Source organism: Triturus cristatus, chromosome 9 (assembly GCF_964204655.1).
Source record: "Triturus cristatus chromosome 9, aTriCri1.1, whole genome shotgun sequence".
NCBI lineage: Eukaryota > Metazoa > Chordata > Amphibia > Caudata > Salamandridae > Triturus > Triturus cristatus.
This window is the reverse complement of record NC_140592.1, coordinates 863,423,847-863,437,704: the sequence shown is the minus strand read 5'-3', so window position 1 is coordinate 863,437,704 and position 13,858 is coordinate 863,423,847. Positions and strand designations below refer to the sequence as shown.

The 13,858-nt window shown below is 43.6% G+C and overlaps 1 protein-coding gene across 6 annotated transcripts in view; it reads left to right on the top strand.

Moving 5' to 3' along the window:
- PPP2R5C (protein phosphatase 2 regulatory subunit B'gamma) overlaps positions 1-13,858 on the top strand; it is a 1,282,082-nt gene that overhangs the window by 1,126,307 nt on the left and 141,917 nt on the right. For 2 of the 6 annotated variants that reach the window (XM_085626347.1, XM_085626349.1), the window contains one exon: positions 6,318-6,356. The exons of 2 other annotated variants lie outside the window; for them this stretch is intronic. In XM_085626347.1, coding sequence (XP_085482473.1) covers positions 6,318-6,356 — 39 coding nt within the window. Of the gene's footprint in view, positions 1-6,317; positions 6,357-6,690; positions 6,846-13,858 lie in introns of those variants that run through there. 2 more of the 6 variants (XM_085626352.1, XM_085626350.1) reach the window with 2 other exon arrangements.

The following is a 13,858-nucleotide window of genomic DNA, read 5'->3' as shown; positions in this document are numbered from 1 at the left end:
CACACCCCCTTGACAGTGTAGAGTGCTATCCATGTAGGCAGGCGCTTCAGCACCCCACACACGGAAAACAAGCGCTATATAAATATTACAATACAATATTTTGCTCCCTTGCCCACTAGCCCCTCCCTGTCTAAAACACATTTATTTGTAAACAGCAATCTCTACACCAAGATACCTGCATTTTACCACCATCTTCACTATTTAACAAAATGTTGAGATCCAAAGCAAATCAAGAGTTCTCTACGTTCCAAAAAATGGAGTGCTTGCAAACCTGGAAAAGTGAGTACTCCGGAATTACGGAGTGCTCCATCTTTAAAAAAAACAAGCTCCTGCATTGGATAAAAGGCACCAGATGTTTACATAGAGGTAGGTCAAGATAATTGGTAACATATTGTTTTATTATTGGATTTAAATAGCAAAAGGCTTTGAAGCACTGTAGAGCAAATCGGTGGCAACTTGGGTGACTTTCCATACCACACAATGCCACTTCACTCAGTGCCACTATACTCAATGTTGCTCCACTCCACTCAACACCACTTCACTTTGCTCCACTCCACAACACTCCACTCAACACCACTTCACTTAACTCAGCTCCACTCAATACCTCTTCACTTAATTCCACTCCACATCACTTCACTTAATTCAGCTCCACTCCACACAACTTCACTTAATTCAGCTCCACTCCACACAACTTCACTAAACTCCACTCAACACCACTTCACTTAACTCAGCTCCACTCGACACCACTCCACTTAACACCACTTCACTTAACTCAGCTCCACTCCACAACAATCCACTCAACACCACTTCACTTAACTCAGCTCCACTCCACAACACTCCACTTCACTGAAATCCGCTCCACTCCACAACACTCCAATCAATGCCACTCCACAAACATTTGTGCCGCTGCACTCCGTGCCACTCCGCTGCACTCAGTGCCACTCTGCTCAATGCTGCTCCACTCATGTGAACTCAGGTCCCTGAATGCACCCTCATCGGCTGGGGAGAAGTTAAACAAGCATTGGCATAGCCAATAGGTTTCGCCTTTGGGACCTTATAAGTGTTTAGCCATGCAACACTTGATGTTGTTGCACCAAGGATATTGTGCTGGATAACTAAACACTTATAAGGTCCCAAAGGCGCTACCTATTGGCTATGCCAATGCTTGTGTATTTTACCGTGGGACTCCCATCTCAGCGACGGGGAATGATTCAGGCATGTGAATCTATGAAAGATACCAATACTGGATAACTGTAGTTACAGGTAAGTAACTTGTTTCCTTTTTTTCTATTAGCTTGGCCCTCCAAACTATTAAGCTGTTTGTTGGGAGGATACTCACAGGCTCTTTGGAATTGGGTGGCAGAAGTCCTCCCAAGGGTGCCTGAAGACCTTCACCCTGTTAATTTTTCAGGTGATCCAAGATGACTGTGATGTTGCCAAGTTCAGAATTTGTTGGGGGTTGGAATCCACCGCTTCGATCCAGTGGGCCATAGATATCCGTGTTAACACTTGCCGCCATATTTACTGTTTGTAAACTTCAACTATATTGTGCATTGCTGCGGTCGACTGGGTTCTCTGGCAACATCCTGTCCTTGTTAATCAGCATGCCCTTTGATATGAGTCTACTGCATGGGGAGAAAACTGATTCCACTCCATCGCTTTAAGGAGAACAGGGCTGCTTCTCGCTTTTTTGGGCCTTTCAATCCTGCCGCACCAACTGCAACAGTTCCACTGTTTCTTTACCTGTGGCACCCCTTACCACCAACCCATCCAGCCCCCATAGGGAACCCAGCATTTTGCACCCACTGCTCCACATGCCAAACCTCTTTAGGGTTCCCTTTCAAGGACACAGCCACCCGGTGGGAAGCAGAAACCCTTACCGGGCTGGCAGGCGATCATGTCGGTCAGGTTGGTCCTACAGATTGTTCGTAAGGGGATACACCTTTTACCTTTCCCTCTTAGCTGCTGCACCTTCCATTGCCCTCTCAGCGACTGACGGAAGACCATCTCGTTTGGAACTGCAAGCGATTTTTGGCCAGAGTGGCCTGTCAAGAGGGTGCCTGTCCCGAAAAAGGACGGAGTTCTTATTCTCTCAACTTTCTGGTGCCCAAGAAGGCCAGAGGGCTTCAGCTTATTCTAGAACTCTCTCAATGCCTTCCTCTGGAAAGAGAAATACAAAATGCTTACCCTGGCCGAGGTCTTGTATGCCCTTAACCATGTAGACTGGATGTTGGTGTTGGACCTGCAGGATGCCTATTTCGTGTGGTTCGTGATAGGAGAGGAGCATTTTCAGTTTGCTGGGCTTTCTTTGGTCTCAACAGTGCCCTTTGGGTGTTCACAAAAGTGATGGCAGTGCACTTTCGGAGGTCAGGGGTGCCAGTCTTTCCCTACCTCAACGACTGGCTGCTGAAGGCGTGGTTCGCCTCAGGCAGTCATCATCTATGTTCAGACTATGGTGAACTTCCTGTCATCTCTGGGGTTCACTATCAACGTGTCTCAGTTACGACTGACTCCTTCCCAGGTGCTTCCCTTATCATATCCTTTCTGGACACAGTTCGGTTTTGTGCTTTTCCCCTGGGTAAGAGTGTCCAGGACATTCCAAATATTTCAGCTTTGGCCCTGTATTTCACTCTGAGGTTGCTGGGACTGATGGCTGTAGTAAAGTGCCCCTTTTGACATGGTCACCCCCACGTTTTGCCTGGTATTTGATGTGATTTTGATGAAGTGCACTGGGTCCCTGCTATCCAGGTCTCAAGGGCCAGATCTCTTTCCAAAGACTGTACAATTGTTTCCCCGATTGGCAATACCTTATACTCCCTGTAAGTCCCTTGTAAATGGTACCCCTGGTACCTAGGGCAACGAGGCTAAAGGGCTGCAACACAAATTGTGCTACCCTAAATGACCCTTCACAAAACGCATACAGACTGCCACTGCAGGCTGCGTGTCTTGGTGCAGATAAAAGTGGAAACAAGACATGGACACAGTCTGTGTGCCATGCCTGCAGACACTACATGCAATATTGGTAAGTCACCCCTACAGCAGGCCTTGAAGCCCTAAGGCAGAGTGCACTATACTACATCTGAGGACATATCTGCTTGAGTGGATATGCCCCTGTGCTGGTCAGCTCTATTGCTGCTTGTACAAGTGAACATGGAAACCATTTTAAGTAAATGTGATGGACTCTGGTGAAAATGAGTTCCCCAGCTACATGAAAATAGGGATGGTTGGTTTCAAACATCACATATTAATAAACCCACACTGATGCCAGTGGTGGATTTATTAATACATGCACCCAGAGGGAACCTTTGAGGTGTCCCTTGAAAACCTACCAGTACTGGTGTGCTGACACCGGCTTTTGCCAGCCTGCCACCAGAGACCATTTTCTGACCCCTAAGGTGAGGGCCTTTGCTCACAGAAGGTCAGAAACAAATCCTGCACGGGCAGAGGGTGTTCACACCCCCTACCACAGAATGACCTGCATATTAGTATTCCAAGGCAGGGGAGCCTCAAAGAGCCCACTGCCTTTGGTATGCAAATCTGTCTTCTGTCACAGGAGAGGAAGCTTTGTTTAGAGCCCTTTGGCATCTGGACAGGTGGGAAAATTAATTAGTCAGATAGGTGTTTCTACCCTCAGGCTTGTACCACTCCTAAGGTGGACTACCTGAAGTGGAGGCGACTTTTCAAAGTTCGCCATCTTGGTGATGGCAACCTTAGGCATTCTGGAACAGAGTTATGCCCACTTGCTAGAGAAAATGGTCATAGATAGGGCGTAGTGAACCCAGTGATAGTTAGTCCATTGGCTACTACCCTACACTCCCCTAAGACCCTTAAATTCAGTATTTAGGGAAGTCCTCAAAGCAGGTTCTTAGCACCTGTGAGTCCTAAAACACTAGACACCTTTGAGAACCTCGTCAAGCATGATCTACTGTCTCTGAAATTCCAACAGAAGTCCAGATATTCCAACTTAACAATGAAAGATAGGAGCATCCTAAAAAACTTGGCTAACAACAAGTCTATCGTTTGTCAAAACGCAGACAAGGGCAGCGCCCTTGTGATTATGGACAGCAGTTTTTACAAAGAACAAGTTCACATGCATGTCATGGATGCTATCACCTACGCACAGCTGGATTTTAACCCCACAAAACAGTTTGCGACCAAACTCATGGCCTTAGTACAAAAAGCAGTGGACAATGGTGCCATCACTGAAAGAGTGAAGAGATTTCTAATTCAGGAAAATCCTAAATCTCCTTTATATATGCTTCCTAAAGTGCGTAAGGACTTACATAGACCACCTTTCAGACCAATAGTTTCCACTAAAGGCAGTATCCACAATCCAGTTGGGAAGTTCATAGATAATCATCTTCAACTGTTTGTCACTAACACCAGCACATATATTCACGACACTACTGATTTCATCACCAAAATCAATTAACTAATCATTTTACCGGAAGAAGAGCTCTGGCTATGCACAGCTGATGTGAAAGCGTTATACACCTCAATTCCCCAAGACCTGGGCATAGAAGCTATTGAACAGACCTTGTTACAGTCTACCCTCAACACAGATTTACAAGTTTTCATCATGGAACTGTTATTGTTCACCCTGTATCAGAGCTACTTCAAATGGAACGACAAATGGTTCCTTCAATTGTCGGGAACTTTGATGGGCAATTGTGCAACCCCATCGTATGCCAATGTGTTCATGCACCATTTTGAAGAACAATACATCTTGAACACCCCGGTTTGGCAAAAACTCAGGAAAATCTTCTTACGGTACATCGATATTTTTATTTTATGGTCTGGTCCCCTCAAAATCCTACAACAAGCTCTTAAGCAACTCAATCAAATTGATGATCGTATTCAATTTACCTTCGAAATCCAACAAAATATCATACATTTCTTAGATGTGCAAATTCAGAGAACCCAAAAAAATTGACAACCAGCATTTTCCGCAAACCCACGGATCGTAACAGCATCCTACACTATAACAGTTTCCACAAAACCAACCTGAAGAACAATCTTCCATACTCCGTTGTTACGCGTGAAACGAATTGTATCAGATCCCGTTCAATGTGTTGAACAGACTGAAGCCATGATCACCAGATTCATGGCACGAGGATACCCTCCAGAGATCCTACGACAAGCTCAATTCAGATGTGACAACAAGGACAGAAAAGATCTTTTAACTGTCAAGAACAAACAAACTTCCAATCGGATGGTAGTAGTATCTAGATATTCAACCATGAGTCATCGGTACAGAAACATAATCATGAAACATTGGCCAATGTTGAACTTGGAACCCGACTTTAAAGGTCTGTTCAGCCACAAACCCATTTTCGCGTACACAAGAGGACGTAACTTAAAAGAACTGTTGACAAAACCATTCGAAACAACAATTTCTGTTGACAAAGGTTTACAACCTTGTCACAATTGTAACAACTGCCACAACTCAATTCCTGGTACTACCATCACGCACCCCATGAAGGGCACAAAGATTAAACTGAAAGTCAATGCAACATGTAGTACATCTAATGTTATTTATCTGCTCAAATGCCCGTGTGGCTTGGGGTATGTTGGACACACTGAAAGGAAAATTCGTACATGGATCTTAGAATACAAGAGTAATATACACACCAAAAACCCAAAATCCACTGTGGCGGCCCACTATCTTGATAAAAAGCACAACGTTTGCCAGTTAAAATTCCTGGTTTTGGAAGTAGTAGAGAGAAGAGAAGATCTGGACAACAAGAACAGACTTCTACAGAGAGAAAACCACTGGATTGGGTTCCTGAGCATGATGATGGGTTGAACGACCGCATGGAATTTGTGTTACCTATGAACAACGACATGATCTGTCTTAATGTTTGCTTCTTTATTTTATGATTCATATTCATTTTTTAACCTGATCAGGCTTTTTACTTTTTCTTCTCCAGATTCATACACATTTCGCTAGGTTCACTCACACCGTAATTTCACTAGAATTATTTGACACGCTCTCTAGTGTCAAGCCTTCACCTTATAGTTACACTTTTTTTGTTTACAAACCACTCTCTTTTACCAGTACAACATGGCACCTGGTTTTACTGATTTTGTCAACCAGACACGCTAGTCTACGTCTGGTCATGTGACCGCTCACTCCACACGCTTGCTAAACCGGCAGCGTCACTATCATTTACCCACTACCGAAGTCCAGTTAACAGCATGCAACTGTTCGTTTACATGCCTTGTAAGTATGCTGTAGCGAGTTTTCTCGCCTGTTTCTAACCGCACGGTCTTTTTATCGACCGTATTAACTTACACGCCTCTCATCGTTCTTGCAGGGGATTGTCCGCCTCCCACAAGACTACAGTGGCTTTCCGGTAAGAACGCGGATTCTCACAACTCTGTGCATGATTTGACTAGTTTGTTTTTGCTGGTTCTTTTTAACAATCCTGGAATCTCTCACACCAATTGATTATCTTCGCCACACGGGTGATCTAAACTTAGATATTTCTTAGACGACTCCGCATGTATTTTACCTTCCCCATTCACTGTTTGTGTTTCCAGCACCATGACACCCTTGTACCCCGTGCATTTCACCACACAACTCTGATTTGCATATAGGCACTTCACAAATGTTATACTGCCAGTATATCCTTGTACATTATTCAGGTGTTCTTCCCGTAAGCGCTGTATTCTTTGGTTTCCTTTCAGATGTTTCCCCTGACGAAGGGCTCTTTATTGCCCGAAATGCATCGGGATTGATGTTTAACATTGTATATATGCCAATGGATTGATTTATATGCATTGAACCAAATTGCATAATGCTCTAACGGATACGCTTGATGTGAATAAAACATCTATCTGCAACCAACTTCATCTATTGGATTACTCCTTCATACAACTACTACCCACCACGTAGGTTCAAATGCTGTGCACAGGGGGACATCTCCTCATTAGGAGATGTGACTTGTTTGTTGTGGACCCTTTGTCAAGAGGCCCTGTGTCTCTGGACATGGATGGAACGTCAGGTCAGAGCAGACCAACTCAACCGAAGATGCCTTGAGGATCACGAGTGGCGTCTCCATCTGGGGGTGTTGCGTGGTCTTTGCAGTAGTGGGGAGAGCCTTGGTTAGATCCGTTTCCCACCGTTGAGAATGCATAATGTCAGCAGTTGTGGTCGCAGCAGTTTCCAAGGCGACTCAGACGCTTTTTGTCTCAAGTAAAGCTCAGGCCTCCTGTACACCTTACGCCCATACCCCTCCTGCCCAGAGTTCTCAAGAAGATCAGGAATTACCAGACTCCAGTCATCCTTGTGTCTTCGGACTGGGCACGCAGAGTCTGGTATCCCGAACTGTTAAGCATGGCCTTTGGTCCTTCAATCAGGCTGCCCCTTTGGGAGGATCTTCTGTCGCAGCAGGGGAGAGCCCTCTACCCGAAGCTTTCAACGCTATGCCTTCTTAGGTGGAGATTGAGTGGCAACAGTTTACAGCTTTCGATTTCCACCAAAGTCTGCAATGTTATCTTGGCAGCCAAGAGTCTCTCCAAACGCCTGTCATTGGGGCAAGTATGCGGCATGGTGTGCAGAGTTGACACTCTTTCTGTCGCCCCCCCCCCACCAGTTCCTTCTCGGTATCTTTTCCCTTACCCAGCACGGCTGTTCTCTGGGCACCTTAATGGGCTACCTTTCTGCTATCTCAGCCTTCATGCTGTTGCCTGACCAGCCATCCCTTTTCCAGTTCCCTAATGTGCATAGGTTCTTGAAGGGTTTGCAACATGTTTCCTCCTTCCCCCTTCATCATGCCTCAGTGGGACCTTAATTTAGTCCTGACTTTTTTGATATGCGCTACTTTTGAACCCTTGCACAACTGTCCTCTCAGGCTCCTTACCACTAAGACAGCCTTCCTGGTGGCAATAACCTCTGCACAGAGGGTCAGTGAGCTTCAGGCTTTGTCGTTCAGCCTTGACCGCACAAGTGAGTTCTGGGTGGACGACTAACTCTTCGTTGGGTATGTTGAAATGTACCATGGGTACCAAGGGCACTGTGATTAGGGAAGGCCTCTAAGTGCTGCCGCACCTATTGTGCCACCCTTGGGGGCCCTGCACAATAACACCCATTCACTGCCATTGTGGGCTGCGTATTTTGATGCAGAGAAAAGTGAAGTTGACATGCCCATGTCTGCCATCCACTGCTTGAGGCCTAGGTAAGTCACCCCTCTAGCAGAGAGTACTAGCCCCCCAGGTGAGGTAACAGTTGCCTGAGCACTGTACCCCTATAGTGTCCAAGTCCATAGACCTTGTAAGTGCAGTAAAGCCATTAAGAGTATATGATCTGGGAGTTGGTCATCACAAACTCCACAGCTCCATAAAGGCTGTACTGAAATCTGTGAAGTTTGGTCTCAACCTTCTCAGCACATTAAACCCACACTGATGCCAGTGTGGCATTTCATGTAAAATGCACACGGAAGGCATCTTGGACATGTCCCCTGAAAAATGACCAGCCCTGGTGTGGTTCCTGAATGGCTACCCGTCATTTGCCACCACCAGACAGATTTCTGGACCCCTGGATAGAGGGCCTCCGCTCTCTGGGTCCAGAAACAAAGCCCACCCTGGGCAGAGGTGTCATGCCTCCTCCCCCAGGATGGGCTGGGTCCACAAAGCGGGCGCTTCAAAGGTCTTTCACCTTTGTAAGCTGTCGCTGCCTTTTGCTGCCCCCAGCAATTGGCTCCCACCTGTTCTGACCCCCACTTTGGGCGGGAGAATTGGCGGGAAAACACATTTGGAAAGGTGTGCCCACCTCTGCCAATCTCTCCCCTAAGGTGGGGGAGACTAGGTGAACCACACATCTCAGTCCCCTCCATCTTGAAGATGAAGGGACCCAGCAAATTAGAGAGAGGCTCATGCCCCCCTTCCACTGGAGGTGGCATAATAGTGGGTGTACCCACCCCAAGGAAGGGACCCATTGGTCCCAACATGCACACCCCTTTAAATGCCCCTAAATTTAGTATTTATGGGTGACCCTGAACCTTGCCTCCTCAGATTTGAGGAAGAAAGGAGGACCGAAGTGCCTTGCTGACCCAGGAAGAAGAGGAAGAAAACCGCTTTGGCTCCAGCCCTACCGGTCTGTACCGACTCAGTGGAAATCCCGGCATGTCCAGCAGCCACCCAAAGCCCAGAGGACCTGCTCTTCGCTCAACTTAAAGATTTTCTCAGCAAGGATTCAAAGACGAGAACTCCGATCCAGGCGGCTCCATGGTTCTAACACAAACGAAACAGGTAGTAGTGTTTCCTAAAAGGAACATGTCCGCACCTTCACGGAGTATACAATCGTCTTATAATTATGAGACCTATAATATATAGGGGATTATCGTTATTTCTTTTAAAATATCACTATACGGGTGCTCGAATGGCCCAAAACACCTACTACCCAAAGGTGTTAACAGCACACCTAAGTGTGCAACCAAATTTCACAAAAAACATAGGCATATACAGCACACCGTTAACTGTTATAGAGATTCTTATGAAGTATATAATTCTTCGTCCCAGACAAACACAGTCCAATGAGATCATTCGAGACAATGCTCCAGAAGAATCAGACGGTCCTCTTGCTATTCAGCAGTCTTTATTTAAGTCATGGATAAATAAAAATTTCCCAGCATACAACTTGCCAGCCAACACGTGTTTCGTCTTTTTCTAAGACTTTTTCAAGGCTGGAATGTCAAGAACATTACATTAAAAAAAAAAACACTACTATATACACTGAAAATAATCATAATCACAACAAAACAAGCCACATAATCTGAATAAAGATACTATTAATCTCGCCATTATCATGGCTAATGCGACCAACAAATAAAAAACAATTAATATAAAAAAACAATTTTATAAAAAAAAATATTATAGCAAACAAGAATAGTGTACAGACCCATAATACCATAGTGTGACACAACCAAGTGAGTATGCCTCAAGTGCATAATGGACGAATAACACCCGAAATCTGTGATACCCTATAGAATAGTGATGAGTAATAATAATCATTAAAAAAAGCAGTTAAAAATACACCATAGCTAAAACCAGTGAAGATGCCTAGAATCCATAGTTATGAAAAAAGTTAAAAAGAGAGAACAACAAAACCCACCATTAACATTGAATTGAGCACCAGAAAAACAACTGGGCCCAAATAGACAACCGTCCGGTTCCGCAGTGTATCACTCAACGCGCTCAAGAATCAGTTCTACGGAGGAGAAGAGGTTCTTTATATACAGTGATGCATAGTATGAACTACTGGGCCAAAGGGCATAATCAATGTAAAATAGCCTTAATGTCATCCTATTGATGTTCCCTGTAAAGTTAGAAAAGGTTAGACTAAGATCTAAAGGAATCTAACAGAGATTAAATACCACCTATGTATCAGGCATGCAATACCAAAAAATCTCATAAAAACCACCATCCATGAGTGGAATAGCAAAACCATGATAAAACTGTATATGAATCCCTTATCGAGAAAGAACATCATGGTTGGAAGATTAACAAGGGATCCAATAATTATATTTATTTATTATATTTATTCCAATTAATCCCACTCACCTCATATTCAATACAATAGTTCTCCCTGTGTATTCTATGGAGATTGTTAAAACATTACTGGCCAATGTCAATAAACACCTTCCATTAATACCTCACATGGTCCATCCTTTGTACGTTAGGACCTAAGGAAAAAGGCATCAACCAATCAACGTGTGTAACAATAGGTAGGGGGAAGACAAGGATCAATTGTGATCCAGTAGGGCATTAATTACCATTCACAAGAGAAGGGAATGGAAGGTCCGGCCACAGTCGTAACCCCAGATATGAAAGCAACAAAAAGAGATGACTGGGCAGCCCAGTCATCTCTTTTTGTTGCTATCAACCAATCAACACCTGAATAAAATATCAGGTGTCACCTAAATATAGCACAATTCCAATGTATAACTCCTCTTTCCATCACCCAATGTCCAATGATAGAACCTTAAGACTTAGCACAGCTGCATTAGCTTCCAAGCAATGTTACATATTAAAAAACCCAAAATAAAATGTAATAGCCCCTCAACCCCTCAAAGAATTGTTAACACCTTTAGCGTAGCGCAATTGTAATAAACATACCCTCTTTACATCTTAGATGGTATAATCATTGAACCTCATATCTTATACAAACGCGTTAACTATCAAACATCGTGATCACAAGAGTCTGTTTCATATCATCCTTGACATTAACAAAGAATAATTGAAATTCTAATTGCCCTCACCTTCCCTTATAACGTATATATTGTGTTTCACCCTTGGCATGGTATAATTGTAATATATGGCAACTTTTTTCTCTGCCTAATTACCTCAAGAAGTGACCTAGAGACCTCTCAAGAGTATTAGCTATCACGTAGCCTTATAACAAGCATTGACTCTCCAGTAGTATTGTAACAACAAATAGCAAGAGGTTATCACTACCGCCAAATTCCAATTGTACTGCTCGTTTTACCTTACCTTTTCTGTATATTCCGAATGGCCGATCCGCCAACTATGCAATAAACAAACAAACAAGCGAGCACGGCGTGAAGCACTCTATTTAACATGCGAAAACCTCGCCCAGATTGCGTGTCACATGACTATTCCCCTCAATTAACTGGCAATATCGAAAGAGGACTACGTATATACCTAAACCTAAATCGGAAAAAAGAGCGGCCATTTTAACCTTCCCATACTGTATGTTGCCATTCTTTTAAATCGTGAAAACAAATATAGTATAAGATAATTATTCAAATAACAGGCGATACTCAAAGGTGAAGATAGATCATTCACATCCCCAATAATTAGATAAATTACTGGTTGATGTACCGTTTAAATGCCACGTTCGAACGACGATGACAATATGATCACGTAATACGTGTGAAGTCGGGTAATGATATAGCTCCAACCAAGGGCCTCAAAAAGACATAAATAAAGGTCAAACACCATCATTTCAGGTTAATATCCATCAGATAAAACCAAACTCGGACCACAATTTAAACAAGAGAAATGCCACATGACAAGTAACAGACTAATGAATTGGTGAAGGAAAAGCAGTGCCAGAATAGATTGAAAGAGCAAAAAGACATGGACAGTAATTTAAGCTCCAATCATCAATATACAGTGTTACATATTTGTGTTGACAAAAATACTGAAGATGTTATTTACTCCAAATATATCTACAGTCATTCAATTATTGATCTAAATATCTTGAATTTACTTATTATAAGCAACACTGGAAACATATTCTATTCATAATGATTACACAAGATGGACATATTGAATATAGTACCCACTTGAACATTTTCTATACCAGATGTAAAGCAAATCATTTTCATCTGATGACAGTAGATGCTCTTATCATGACATAGGTTATCATGGTCATTATGGCCAATAATTGTCCCCCATAGATGTCATAGTTCTTACCAGTCCCAACTAAAATCAGATAATACATACCAATTGTATCTACGGAAAGCAACATTATACGATCATATCAGTCATGCAAAAACACATGGAGCTAACGGTCAACATATAGCCCCTTGTCAACCGCTCGCAATTTGATCAACCATTTAGATTCAAGTTTCCTAAGGGCTGCTGTCCTATCCCCGCCTCGTGGATTCATTTCTGCCATAGCAATCCCATGAAAGCTTAATGATAGGATTTCCGAGTTGGTATGCACATTTTTATAATGTACTGCTAGGGGATAGTTCTCGTTTTGATTGCGAATAGCTCTAATGTGTTCTTGTATTTTCTCCTTGAGTGGTCTTATTGTGCTGCCAACATATATTAGATTGATTATACAATACACTACGTACTTAGTATTACAGTTCATGAACTGCTGTATGTAATGAGTTTGTTTGGTGTTATAGCAAAATGACTTCTTTTTATTTCCTGTAAATTGGCAGACACTGCACATGGTGCATTTATAAAAGCCTTTTGGTTTTTCAGGCAGCCACATGTTGGTATTGATATTAGGGGGACTTTTAATAACCGAAGGACTTAGTATATTTCTTAGCGTTCTACCTCTTTTGTAGACTATCTGTGGTTTATTTGACACATATGCATCCAAATCATGGTCCAATTTTGGCAATTGCCAGTGCTTGTTAAAAGTTTTAAACACCGCACTATGGTTCTGCCGCGACCGGAGCTGGTAAGAAGACACAATGCCAAAAGACACCTCTGCACCCGATGCCCTGCAGCCTTGGATGGCTCAACTGACTGTGTCCAGGAATCCCCCTATAACCCAACTTACCTCTCCAGCCAGTGGTCGCCTTCAGGAAGCCTCCCTGACGGAACCTGCAGCATCTTTTCCGAACCGGAGATCTCCATTGCAATCTACAGGGTTTCCTACGTTGCCTTCACTCTGCATCCAGCCGCCCCTGTGCTGCTGATGGTGCAGCTTCTGTGGTGATTGTTGGCCCCTGCAGTGCTGATCCTAACCCTAACCCTAACCCTATGACCTTTGATCCCACAATCAAGTGGCCTGCTCGAAAGCAGCCCCTGATCGAAGGCCCCCTTAGTCTCATTGACTTACATTGGGCAACTGCACTCTGCACCCGGCTGCCCCAGTGCCACGGGTAGTGCAATTTGAGTTCCTAACTGGATCTCGGGGAACCTTGGTCCTAACCCCCAAAAGCCATACTTGTAAGTAGATTACCTGCCTATAAACCGTTAACACTCTTTTTTTCCGATGAGAACTAATGTGACTAGTTTTGTCCCTAAAAATGTGTTGACATATTGTTTGTATGAAAAGAAAGTAACTATGCTTTAACTTAAGAATTGTCGTACTTACCTGTAAGTGACAAACACTAGAGAATGACATCCCGGCATATCACTTCAAGTA